Source organism: Megascapheus bottae, chromosome 4 (genome assembly GCF_031878675.1).
Source record: "Megascapheus bottae isolate mThoBot1 chromosome 4, mThoBot2.hap1, whole genome shotgun sequence".
Classification (NCBI taxonomy): domain Eukaryota; kingdom Metazoa; phylum Chordata; class Mammalia; order Rodentia; family Geomyidae; genus Megascapheus; species Megascapheus bottae.
In genome coordinates this window covers 7,795,850-7,809,785 of record NC_143512.1, presented here as the reverse complement: position 1 = coordinate 7,809,785, position 13,936 = coordinate 7,795,850, and the positions used below count along the sequence as shown (strand labels likewise).

Genomic DNA, 13,936 nt, shown 5'->3' with positions numbered 1-13,936 from the left:
TCTCAGGAATTAGAAAGAGCTCACTCAGAATATGTGACTCCAGACTCAGGATCTAAAATGTACAACCTGCCATTCTGCCAACATTCCACACAGCTTTGAAGGCTTGGTCATGAGTTCATATGGACAGTGTGACATCTGAATCACCTGCTTGTAAGCCAGGTATGGTGGCTCATGCCTATAATCTCTGCCCTGGAATGGAAGAGATAAAACAAAACAAACCTTGGATTGAATCCTAGATAGTAAGACCCTTGTCTCACAAACAACCACAAAAACTATCTGTTGCTGCCTATAACGTTACTATAAAACTTAGTGGCTGAAAACAATAACTGGAAGGAGAGGGGACACTATTCAAAAGGAAATGTATTCATTACCTGATTTATGTAACTGTAACACATCTGTATTTCATCTTTATAAGTTTAAACAATTACAAAACAAAACTCCCAATACATTATTTACTATCTTTCAAAGTTGCTTTGAAGTGGGAGCTTGACTAACTTAGGGACTTTCATTAGACAGTGCTCAGACACAGGCCAAGTGTGAAGAAAACAATATTTATAACAATCAGAAGCTTATCAGATTCACATATCAGTGGCTCACGTTTGTAATCTTAGCTACTCAGGAGGCTGAGATTTTAGTTCAAAGCCAGCACTGGTAGGCAAATCTGAATGACTCTTATCTCAAACTCAGCAGCAAAAAGCTAGAAGTGGGCTGGCACTGGTAACTCACACCTATCATGCTTGCTACTCAGGCGACTGAGATCTGAACCTTGTGGTTCAAAGTCCCTGAGACTACTCAGCAAGAGCCTAGTTGGGACTGTAGTTCAAGTGTTAGAGCATATCTTGAGCAAAAGAAGCTCAGGGACAGAGCCCAGGCCTGAGTTTAAGCCTCAGGATCAACTAAAAAAAAAAAGCTAGAAGTAGAGCTGGTTCAAGTGGTAAAGTATCAACTATGAGTAAAAAGACAGTGCCCAGGCTCTGAGTTCAAGCTCCAGGATTCACACACACACACACACACACACACACACACACACACACACACTTTAAATAAAATTTGTGTAAGTGGATAACATAAAATTCTTCCTTAACCCAAGAAAGACCTTCAGGATGTAGCCTCTGATCATCTCACTTATTCTCATTTCAATCCTAGATCACTGTGACTGAACCCAATCGCCTCCATCCTCTCCTTAAGTTCACTAAGCCAGGTCCTGTACAGCAGGGCCATAGCATCTCCTAGAAAAGCTCATCTTTCAAATACACATATCCACTCTTGCCATCTCTAGACCAACGTTGAGTCTTTTAACCTTTGCTATCATTTCCTTTCTCCAACTTTGTCTTGTTCCTTATACAATGATATGTTGAATAGCAGCTTTTCATCATTTTCCTCATGCTAAAAGACAGCTCCAAGAGAATTCCTAATTTCTTCATTCTTGTGTCCCAAGAGCTTTGCCTAGGGTAGGGTTTCATCCAATCTTTCTTGAGATTGAGTCTAAAGAGACTGATCCATGCAAAGCCATATGGTAAGAGAGCCTGATGAGTTATGAGTAGATGCTGTGTCTAAAGCCCAGAGGATTTATTCAACTCAAAGAAGAAAACGCAGCTCTCTTCCAACATGAGAAAGATAATCAGAGAGAACTAGAGTCTGCTCAGCATACTGTTGTTGCTGTTGTGAGCTCCCCCAAAGATACCATTATTGAAATGGAATGGCATACATTTCTCCTAGTGTTTTTCTAGTCTGCCTCAGGCCCCACAGAGGTCCAGTTAGAACCGATAAAGCATGGAGAATAAGTCCAGAGCTACTTCTAGTAAATATACACAGGGATGCCATTATTTATTTATTTATTTTGGTGCTGAACTTGGGGCTTGAACTCAGGCCATGGATGCTGTCCCTGAGCTTTTGTGCTCAAGGCCAGTACTCTACTAGCTGAGCCACAGCTCCACTTACACTGCTTCTCTTCCTTCTTCTCCTTTTTTTGGGGGGGGCATGGACTTGAACTCATCCTGGGTGCTGTCCCAGAGCTCTTCACCTCTAGGCTACTGTCCTACCCTTGAGCCAAGCCTCACATCCCATTTTCTAAAGGTTAATTGGTCCTTTTGTGCCCAGGCTGTCTTTGAACCTTGATCCTCAGATCTCAGCCTCCTGAGTAGATAGGATTATAGGCATGAGTCAGCACACTCGGCCCCTTTTTCTTTTTGTGAATTGGAGATGAGAATCTCATGGACTTTCCTGCCAGGATTGGCTTTGAGTCATAATCTTCAGATCTTAGCCTTCTGAGTAGCTTGGATTATAGGTGCAAGCCATGTGGGCAGCAGTTCCGTTTTTGTTTTGTTTTGTTTTGCTTTGTTTTGTTCCTTATCTTGTGCCTTGAATTCTGGGTTTTGGCGCTGCTCCTGATCTCCTTTTTTTTCCTCCCCCAGCCCCTCCGAGTCATGAGGCTTTGATCTCAGGGCCTGAGCACTGTCCTTGCAATCTTCTCAAGGCTAGAGCTCTACCACTTGAGTCACAGCACCACTTACAGCTTTTTCTCTATGTGTATGTACCAAAGAATCTAACCTAGGTCTTTGTGAATGCTAGGCAATCACTCTACCTTTAGGCCAAACTTCCAGCCCCCTGAGCTCCTTTTGTTCAATACTAGAACTCTACGATTTTAGACACAGTGCCACTTGTGGCTTTTTCTGTGATTTAATTGGAGATAAGAGTCTCCCAGACTTTCCTGCTCTGGCTGGTTTCAAACCGCAATCCTCAGATCTCAGCCTCCTGAGAACCTAGGATTACAGGCATGTACCACCACTGCCTGCCTTCAAACATCTTTTTTAAATTGAGATAGTTGTAGATTATATGTCACCCTAGGAAATAATACAGAGCTGGCACTGGTGGTTTACATCTGTTATCCCAGCTACTCAGGAGGTGGAAATCTAAGGATCAAGGTTCAAAGCCAGAAGTGGAGATGTGGGTCAACTGGTAGACTACTAGCCTTGAGCTATACAAGCTCAGGGACAGCTCCCAGACCCCGAGTTTGATCACAAGACAAGCATAAAAGGCATAATAATACAAAGAGTACATTTGTATACTTTCTTCAATTTCTACTGACAATACCATTTTGAAGAACACTGGTATTGTAGCCCAAATACTGCCTTCATTACAAGCTTTTAAAACCAAGTCTACCCTCTACATTGGTAACAGCTCTAAGTTGCTTTGTGGCCTCAGTGTAATTCATTCAAGGGGTTACATTTATTAACAGTTTATTTTTTTTGTAGCTGAGTAATATTCCATATTGTTTATGTATCACATGTTTATTTTACTATTCACCTGCTAATCTGGCCTGATTCCATTTTTCTGGCTACTACAAATCAAGCTGCTATAGGCATTTGTGTACAGGATTTGTGTGTGAACATAAGGTTTCAGTTCTCTGGGATAAATGCCCAGGAGTGCAATTTTGGGTCATATGGAAATTGCAGGTTTAGTTTTGTAAGAAACAGCCAAACTGTTCTTTGAAAAGGTTGTGTTACATTCATTGTAATCTATGAGTGATCTAATTTTTTTGTATTCACACTGGTGCTCAGCATTGTCATATATACATATTATATGTACATTGTTAGCATTTGCATGTTATAAATATTTATCATAGCATTTACATATATCAATATTTATCAAAATATTTACATAACACAAGTCAAAAATGTAAACAATCCTTATATTACAATTCTCCCAGGAAAACTGCCCTTGCAGAATCAATGTATATATTTTTTTTTCAAGTTTAACTCACCATTTGTCTGTCAAATCCCCTTGCCTTTGCATAACTAAGATTCCATGGACTTTAATTAAAGTGACATGTTACTTAGCAGAGGAGCTGCCAGAGGAGCTGCCCTAGATAAACCAGACTCTGACATTTTGATGGGAGTATTGTTTAACTGGATGCTCATCTGCAGATGCAGGAGAGAGAGTCTGTAAACATGAGCCTTGTAGTTTGGAATTCTATCATAGTTTAATTAATGGAAGGGGAGGCACTACTTTGTAAATTTCACATGAAAAAAAAATGTCTCTCAACCTCTCTTATTGGACATCTGAGTAGATAATAAAATAATTTGCTGGTATGATCTACTCTCGTTCTGGAGGACCTATCTACCTCTGTCAACACTTGTATGAAATCTTAATGTTGATAGCTCTTTTTGGTGGAAGCCCAGGTACTCTCAAGCCAAGAAAGGAAACTCGGCTTGAATGAGGATGATTTAAATGCTGCTATTTTTGTAGTCATTCTCTTTTTAGTCCCCCTTAATAATTGCTCTTGTTCTTATGTAAATTGGCAGCTTTTTTGTTTGCAAATAAATATAAAACTAAGAGACTTCATAACCAATCTTTGTGAAATATTCTCCTTAGCAAAGGAAAGAGATGTTATTTAAAATTAGTCTTACTTGCTGTTATCCAACAGCAGTGGCTAGCAGATGGCAATGGGCTCACTGTACATTTGATGAGTGCATTTTGAATGAACCATGTAGTCCATATTTTCACATTTGCCAGTAAAGCGATTTGGTGGTTGACAAAGGTAGTGAGTAGGCTTTGGAGTCAGACAAGCATAGTCAAGGGTAGATCCTTCCCCTCATTCTTAAGACTTTTCTGGATAAAGTTTTCTTGTCTGTGAGTCATATCAGGGAAGTATGAGGATGAGAGAGTAAACAATGCACTGAAATTCTTGCATAAAGAGGGTCTAGAAAATGTGTTCTGATTATTCCCTATCATACTGCTAGAATTAGATTGCTAAGTGGTCCAGATTGCTCCTCCAAAACTCTGCATAGAGATAACTTCAAATGTTTCCTCACATGTTGCCTCTGCCTCAGAGAGAATCTGGCACATGATAGCCAGGACTCAGCGTGTGTTGCAGTGATATGTGTATGGATCACTGCAGTCAGGGTGATCCAATGACTGCATGGCTCAAGTCTATTTTGAAAAGGTACCTAGTTAGTTATTTTTGTGCTAGTCCTGGGGCTTGAATTCAGTGCATGAGTGCTGTCCTTGAGCTTTGGTGCTCAAGGCTAGCACTCTACTACTTGAGCCACAGCTACCACTTTCAGCTTTTTGGGTGGTTAATTAGAGATGAATCATGCCGAACTCCTTGGCTCACATCTGTAATCCTAGCTATTCTGGAGGCTGAGATCTGAGGATCAAAGTTCAAAGCCAGCCTGGGCACTAAAGACCATAAGACTCTTCTCTCCAATTAACCACTAGAAAACCGGAAGGGGTACTGTGGCTCAAGGGTAGGGTGTTAGCCTGGAGCTGAAGAGCTCAGGGACAGGCCCAAAGTTCAAGTCTCATGACTGACAAAGTCTCATGGACTCCCAGGCTGAAAAGCGTGTGCTGGCTTTGAACTTCAACCCTCAGATATCAGTATCATGAGTAAGTAGGCATGAGCCACTGGCTCTGGTTACTTTAAAAAAAAAATTGTTCTTGGTACTATGATTTGAACTCAGAGCCTTGTGCCTTCTAGGTTAGAACTCTACCACTTGAACTCTGCCTCCAGTCCTGTTTTGCTGATTCATTTTGAGATAGGGCCTTATGAACTTTTCTACCCTAGTTGGCCTCGAACCATATGCTTCTGGTCTCAGCATCCCTACTAGCTAGGATTACAAGCATACTCTACAGGCTCACACAAAACTACTGTTTTACAAATGCTAATTATTCAAGATAATTTGTCATTTGATATGTACATTTAAACACAAGTCCTAATATCTATTTACATTTAAAAAATTTACTTATTTTCTTTGTGTAGTTCCAAGGAATTGAACCCAGGGCTTCATGCATGCTAGCAAAGCACTCTACCACTAAGCCATACTCCTAGCCCCTCTATCTACATATATGGGTCTATGTATCTACTGACTGTACTCAAGTCACAGAAGTAATCCAATAAATTTGGAGTAGTAACAGGGGAAAACCCCACCATCTCAAAGCACAAATTTCATTATTATCATTAGGGCTATTTTCGCTATAATGTGTATGGCTAAACGATATCCTGTTCATCAGGGAGTTGGTCTCTCATCTCTTCTGTGAAATCTATAACTGTATTTGAAAGGCACTTTCACATTTTTCTGAAACAGTGATTGACAGTGATAAAAGGCAATTCCTGTTCTATTTTCTGTGTGTGTGTGTGTGTGTGTGTGTGTGTGTGTGTGTGTGTGTGTGTCTGTGTGCGCGCATGTGCAAGTGACAGTAATAGGGCTTGAACTCAGTGCTTGTGCTCTGTCCCTTACTATGCTTGCTCAAGGCCGGTGATCTGGTGCTCTACCACTTGAGCCACAGCTTCCCTTCCAGCATTTTGAGGGTTAATTGGAGATAAGAGTCTGAAGGACTTTCCCTCACAGGCTGGCTTTGCACTTCAATCTTCAGATCTCAGCCTCTTGAATAGCTAGGATTACAGGAATGAGCTATTGGTACTAGGCTCTGTATTCTTTCTTTCAGTTTCGTGTGTGTGTGTGTGTGTGTGTGTGTGTGTGTGTGTGTGCCAGTTCTGGAGCTTGAACTCAAGGCCTATACTGGCCTTGGGCTTTCTCAAGACTAGTACTCTACCACTTGAGCTACAGCACCACTTCTGGTTTTTTTGTTTGTTTGTTTGTTTTTTTCCAAGTATGTGGCACCAAGGAATTGAACCCAGGGCTCAGTGCATGCTAGGCAAGCACTCTACCACCACTAGGCCACACTTGCAGCCCCTGTTTTCTTTCTTTCTTTCTTTCTTTCTTTCTTTCTTTCTTTCTTTCTTTCTTTCTTTCCTTCTTTCTTTCTTTTTTTGTGTGTGTGTGTCAGTCCTCGGGCTTAAACTCAGGGCCTGAGCATTGACCTTGGGTTTTCTCAAGGCTAGAGCTCCACCACTTGAGCCAAAGCACCACTTCCAACATTTTTCTATTTATGTGGTACTGAGGAATTAAACCCAGGTCTTTGTGCATGACAGGCAAGCAGTCTACCACTAGGCCATAGTCCCGGCCCCTTGTTTTATTTCTTATATTGACTAACCTCACATTTTACATTTGTCATTTTGGGGGTATTACTTCATGTCTTTTTTGGAAAGAAGTGAAAGGAAAATGGGGATTAGCATACAGGAAGGAGAGGAGGGAAGTGGGAAGAAGAGGCCACAGCTGGGTGTAAGGCAGGTCTGGGCTACCTACCTGTCAAAAGCTCTGGATGCTCCTTACTTCTGGTCTACTTGCAACATGTGATTTTGGGCAAACCCATTGATTTCTCTGGGCTTTGTGGTAAAGAGCTCACCTAGCATGCACAAAGCCCCGGGTTCAATTCTTTAGTACCACATACATAGAAAAAGCTTGCTCAAGTAGTAGAGCTGTGGCTCAAGTAGTAGAGCACTAGCCTTGAGAAAGCTCAAGGCCAGTGCCCAGGCCTTGAGTTCAAGCCCCAGGACTGGCCAAAAAAAAAAAGGGGGGTGGGTCCTCAAACTGCAGCCAGTAAACCAAACCTTGATGGCACCTGCTTGTGTACACTTGGTGAAGTTACAATGTCATTACAATGTCATTTTTTCTTAAGTGGTTGGGAAAAATACTTCATAATGTGACAAATTTCATACAGTTGCAAATTTTATATAATATAAAATTTCACATAAATGTTACTAGAATATAGACATAGACAAATGTCCATGTTTGCCTATTATCTATCTATGGTCAGTTTCATGCTAAAGCTTTGCATGCCCAGTAGTTGCTACAAAGACTTCAAGGCCCATAAAATCCAAAATACTCCCTATCTGACTCCTTGCAGAAAAAATCTTGTCTCTACCTGCATGCCTGCTTGTTTTTGGTTGATCTCTTTCTTTTATGTAAGTTGTGTGTTCTTCAAGCAGTTTTTCAAAATATTATTACTTTACTGCATACTTTCATACACTGTTCACTTTCCTTAAGTGGATGGTGGACTCCTCCCATCTTGGGGAAAATAGTAAGAGGCTCAGTATTTGTTATTGAATAAACACTCTTAACACCAGCCACTAAGTCAGTGATTTTCAGAACACCAAAAGGAATGTCTCATCTAGTGCCAACTAAGTTGCCTAGTTTGGTAATTGCTATTTTTTTCCTTACCATTATTTAAAAAGGAACTCTTTTTGATCAAAATTCTCCCTGCCCAAACCAAGACAAAAAAAAAATACTGAAATTAAGATATGCAATAAAGAGGCTTTTTTTTTTAATGATGTATTAGCATCAATTTTTCTTTCTGGGTAGAGTATTTATTACTATTACTAGTAAGAATGAAATGGCCTCAGCCTTTTACATCTGTGCGCCACGTTTTAACATCGAAAATTATCCTAGGGCATGGCTGTCAGGAACCTTCTGTGTAATTTAAGCTTAGCGCTCACCCCATCACCCCCCAAAAAATACAAGCAGGAGTGTCGAGCAAAACGAATGTGTAATGAGGGGGGGAAAGAGGTTGCATTCTTTGCAATGTGGCGAACGCGAAGGTAAGGCACGTTGTGTTGCAGATTTACTACAGCTGAGTCACTTCAGGACACGGGAGTGTGGTTTCCAGGAAAACCGAGAGGAAGGAACCTGAAAGGAGGGACTCGCCGGGTTCCCCGGGCTCTCCCAGCCGCCGACGCCGGTGCTCCGCGGCGGGCGGGCGGGCCGGCGGGCGGCGGCGGCGTGGTCCGGAGACACGGCGTGTCCCCTTTAAGAGGCACAGCACCTTCTCCCAGATACCATCTTGCACCAGGAGTTCACTCCAGCTCTCCACCTACCTTGCTAGGTCCCTCCTCCCTAACTGGGCACGGCCGGCCGGCGGGGCGAGCGAAGCTTTTCATTGGCTTTGCGCGCACGGCCCTCTCGCCCCCATTGGCTGACACGCCCGCCACTCGGCATTATCTCCCGCCTACTTTTCGCCTGTGGGCTAGGTTGAGTGAGGGCTCCTGGGTTAGTTCCTGTTAGGCCCCGGCCCGGGGAGTAGGTTCAAGTCTTAGAAGATGCTTGGTGGGCCAGGGCACCGGGAGCCGTGAGGGGAGCGTGAGGCGGCGGCGAGCGGAGACCCACGGCAGGCCTGGGGAGGACCGGCGGCCGAGCCCGCCTTCCCCGCACCATGCTCATAGAGGATGTGGATGCCCTCAAGTCCTGGCTGGCCAAGTTGCTGGAGCCGATGTGAGTGAGCCGGGCCGGGCCGGGCCCGGGGCCGGGGCTGAGGGCCGGGGGCCGGGGCCCGGGCGGCGCCGGCGAACGTGGGCGTTGGGGTCGCGGGCCGTGGGGGAGGGGCGGCGGCGGGAGGTCCCGGCGGCTCCTCTCGGGGTGCCCTGCCCCTTGTAAGGGGGGGGGGAGGCGGCGGGGGCGCTCGGGGGTGGCGCTCGGGGGTGGCGCTCGGGGAGGTGCGCGGGGCGTGCGCGGGGCGTGAGGTCAGGACCGCCTGGGCTCTGGAAGTGCAGGTAACCGGGGTGCCCAGGAGGAGGGCAGAGGGAGAGGGAGGGAGTTTTAAATAGTGCTGTTAGAGGGAACTGAGGGGCTTGGCCCCGGCTACCGACGGATTTATTTTATTCTATTTTTTTTTATTTTATTTTTTGTGGGAATATGGAGCTCTCGGAAGAGACTGACATCGAGGACTTTTTAACAAGACAGCATTCGTCCAGCTCCGTCACCATTTGTGTTTTTTTTTTTTTAAAAAAGGCCCTTTTTAAAAATTATTATTATTACAAATATTAGGGCATAAAAAAGGTATGTGTGTGTAGTGGGGGGAGGGTTCACAGAGGACCTTGAAGAGAAATAGCGATTATTGGTGAGCTCCAAGGAGTTCAAGCGTAGTGAAGGGTCTGGGAAGTGTTATGGGGTACCTGAAATGGGTATGGGGGCATTGAACGGCCTTTTAGAAATTATTGGAGAGCTAATCAGTCCATAGCAAGGGTACTGAGAGGTGTTAAATGCTTATGAGGCGAACCCCTGATGTTTAGACATTATGAGGTGTTGGTAGAAAGGGGAAGGTGTATGCATAAGTTTGAGGGGTACACCTGCTGCACTTAGGACTTCTACATGCCAGTATTGGGAGACTAGAATGAAGAAGGGCTTTGTAAAAGATGAGAGGGATAAAAGAGGTACAACCTTTTTCTTTTCTAACTATAAGGAAGTAAGTTTTTGTGTGGAGTATTTATTTGTGGGGGAACTTCAGTGTATACCTAGACCCCGGGAACAGTCTCAACTTAGGAGGAAAGGAAAGGTTGAGGGCCTGAGGGCTGGACAGATGTCTTTAACCAGTTCTTTGAGTAGAAGGTCTGAGATGCAGGGGAAATGGAAGGGAAAGGCTCATTTCGTACCCTTTCGTGTCTTTTGCCTTCTTGCTTATCCTTTTACTAAAGTTAAGGCTTTCTGCCTGAATAAAAGGGAATGTTTTGAACATTAGATCAGATTGTGTTATTGAAACAATTGAATGTTTTTTGAGGGTAGAAGTATTGAAGCAGCTTAGGAGGTGTGGAGGTATGAGGAAGTTGGAGCTGTTGGGAGACAGTGGCCAGCCACTAAAACTTTTCTTGCTAGGAAACCTAGTTAACTCTTTGTTTTTGTTTCTCTACTTTGGTTTCCTGTGATGGGAAGGTAAGTAACATCTAGAGAGTCCAGTGTGGCTAGCCTTGGTCAAGGCAGCATGGATAAGGGAGGAAGCCTTGGAAAAATTGTGACCTCTGAAGTGGTATTTGCATCCTGAGGAAGAGAAGGGCCATGAGTAGAACAGAGGAAATATATGAGTATATGTACAATAAGGGTGTCTGGCTTTTAGACTGCTGGTGATCCAATTAGTGTGAAAAATGACTGTTGGACACTTGAAAGCTTGGTACAAGAATATGGGCCCTTTGAATGTTCATCTTATTTTTTCTAGAATAAAAAATTGGGGGACATTAAGTTGTAGTATAAAAGAGAGAGGATGGATTTAGTGAAATTGACCATGTGTAAAAAAGGCAGAAAAGGGGCCCAGAGTTTGGCCTAGTGGTAGAGTGCTTGCCTAGCATGTAAAAAAACCAGATTTGATTCCTTGGAACCACATACATAGAAGAAGCCGGAAGTGATGCTATGGCTCAAGTGGTAGAGCTCTAGCCTTGAGAAAGTCCAAGGACAGTGCTCAGGCTCTGAGCTCAAGCTCAGGACTGGCAAAAAAAACCCCACAAAAAAACAAACAAAAACCCCCATTGTTTTGTTACTCATTTGAAGTTTTTTTTTAGACCTGGGCTGGACTGTAAGTCAGTAGTATAGTATTTATCTAGTATATAAAAGGCCTGGGTTTATACTTCAACACATCAAAAACATGTGACATAAAGTAGGATGTTGAAATTGCTTAGACTAGAGCAATGTAACTATCTTTCTGAGAAAGAAGAAATATGCTTGGGAAGTGGCACTGTGGCTCAAGGGGTAGGGTAGTGGCCTTGAACTGAAGAGCTAAGGGACAGCGCTCAGGCCCAGAGTTCAAGCTCCATGTTGGACCAAAATGAAAGAAAAAAAGAGATATTAGTAAATACTGAATGCAAATTTCACGTATATTTTCATTCTTGGTATGTTGTCATGGGAGATTATTTTTGTTTAGATACCCTAAAATGTAATAAATGATATGCTAAATTAGATTGTGTTTGTAAATTTCATTTTTTTTTCATATTTCAGATTCAAGAACATTTTCATGGCAGATTGACATGTTGGTACAACATAGCATTTCAGAGCAGTTGTTAAGGCTTTCAGATAACATAGTTGCAGTGGCTAGGTTGGAATCAAACTATGGCTGAGCACATGATATCCTTATTTGGCTTAACTGTAAGTTAAGCTTCCCATTTTTTTTTTAAAACACATGTTACATCTTGTCATTGTATGTGACTTTTTCCCTATAGACAAGTTAAAAATGCCATGTACTATTAGAACTTACTTATTATTGTCTAATTTTGTAGATATGGAAAATATCAATTATTCTTTACAAAAGGGAGGACAGTTTAGCTAGTTAGAAAATGACCATTGCCACCAGTTTTGTTGGCAGGGTGGTGAAGCGGGGGAAATCATATCTTAGTTAAAAAGTGTACATCAATTTCTAAGGTTATATGAACTAGACTAGACTTGCTGATCTTGTTTGGCATCTTCATCATTTTTTTTTTTTTTTTTTTTGCCAGTTCTGGGGCTTGAACTCAGGGCCTGAACACTGTCCTTGGGCTTTCTCAAGGCTAGTTTTCTACCACTTGAGCTATAGCACCACTTCCAGCTTTTTTCTATGTATGTGGTACCGAGGAATTGAACCAGGTCTTCGTACATGCTAGGCAAGCACTCTACCATTAGGCCAAACTCCTGGCCTTCATTGTCTTTAAAGAACCCTTGATCCCAAAGTTGGAGAGATTGTGCAGGAATAATTTGATATTTGGAGATGTACTTTCATTCTATCAGAAATGACATCACAAATCCCTTAAAGATAAGTGTTTAAGTACATTTAGGAGATAGATGAAATAATGAAAAAATTTCTGTAACTTTAGAAAAAGCCAAAACATACTGTATTTAATGAAGATATGTATTTTCTTTTTGTGTTTCTGAGATTCAAACCCAGGGTCTGTCTATTCATGTAACCATTGAGTTATGTCCTCAGCCTTTTAGTGGGAAATCAAAATATATGCATATACATATATGCATATATACATATATAAAAACCAACATTTCCATTTCCTGCTGCTTGTTTGGCTAATTATAAGTGTTGTCTTGTGAGGGGTTCAGTTTGCTTGGCTGGTGATCTACCACTTGAGCCATACCTCCAAGTCCAGCACCTTTCTTGGAGATGGAGTTGTTCAGGCTTTTTTTACATGGTTGGCTTTGAACCACAATCCTCTGGGTCTCAGTCTCTTGAGTCACTAAGATAATGAGATTATAGGCATTAGCCACTAGATCAGGATCTGTCTGCCAATCTGACTGGATTGGAACTACCTAAGCAGTGAAAGCTGGCTTCAGTATTCCTCCTGAGTGCTGGGATTACATGTGTCTCTCATGGATCTACATTTAGTTTCTAGTTCCATACCTATCTGATTCCATGTATGGTTTTGGAGAAATGGTCTAATCTTTCTTACTTAAAAACAAACAACCTACATTAGCCTTTTACCTACCTTAGAAATATGATATGCTGGGGCCAGGAGCGTAGCCTAGTGGTAGAGTGCGCCTAGCATGCACGAAGCCCCAGGTTAGGTTCCTCGGAACCACATACTCAGAAAAAGCCAGATAGAGTGCTGTGGCTCAAGTGGCAGAGCGCTAGCCTTGAGCATGAAGTGTCCAAGGACAGTGCCTAGGCCCTGAGTTCAAGCCCCAGAACTGGCAAAAAAAAAAAAAAAAAAAAAGAAAGATACGATATGCAGACTATTAAAAGTGCCTTATAAGCATGCCAGATGCAGTGGCTCACACCTGTAATCCTAGCTACTCAGGAGGCTGAGATCTGAGTATTGTAGTTCAAAGCCAGCCCAGGTACTAAAGTCCATGAGACTCTTATCTTCAGTTAACCACCAGAAAACTGAAAATGGTGCTATGGCTCAAGGGGTAGGGCAGTGGCCTTGAGCTGAAGAGCTCAGGGACAATGCTCAGGCCCAGAGTTCAAGTCCCATAACCAATAACAAAAAAGTACCTTATATTCCTCAAAGCTACAGTTTTTTTAAAATATGAAAATACATTAAACTGCAGAAGTAATTGACTCAGTAATGTTAAGCATCACTGACATTTAAAAGTTGTTAGTCAAACTGGGCACCAGTGGCTTGCACCTGTTGTAATCCAGGGGTTGAAATGTGAAGATCTTGGTTTGAAGCCACCTTGGACAGCCAAATTGGACTCATCTCCATTTAGCCAGCAAAGGGCAGATGTGTGGCTGAAGGAACAGCAGCATGAATGAGAAAGCCAAGCAAGTTCAAAACCACAGTACTGCCAGTATTGTGTCAGGCTACTGATCTCATAAGTAGGAACAGGAATTTTTAGTGAGTCATACATTTGGACAT

The 13,936-nt window shown here is 42.6% G+C and overlaps 1 protein-coding gene across 5 annotated transcripts in view; it reads left to right on the top strand.

Annotated features, from left to right (window-relative positions):
• Nucleotides 1–8,857: 8,857 nt before the first annotated feature.
• Rbm27 (RNA binding motif protein 27) overlaps nt 8,858–13,936 on the top strand; it is a 74,088-nt gene continuing 69,009 nt past the window's right edge. For 3 of the 5 annotated variants that reach the window (XM_090331287.1, XM_090331288.1, XM_090331286.1), the window contains exon 1: nt 8,859–9,110. In XM_090331287.1, the coding sequence (XP_090187413.1) occupies nt 9,052–9,110 (59 nt within the window). In that variant the 5' untranslated portion in view covers nt 8,859–9,051. Of the gene's footprint in view, nt 9,111–13,936 lie in introns of all 5 variants that reach the window. The other 2 variants (XM_090331285.1, XM_090331284.1) reach the window with 1 other exon arrangement.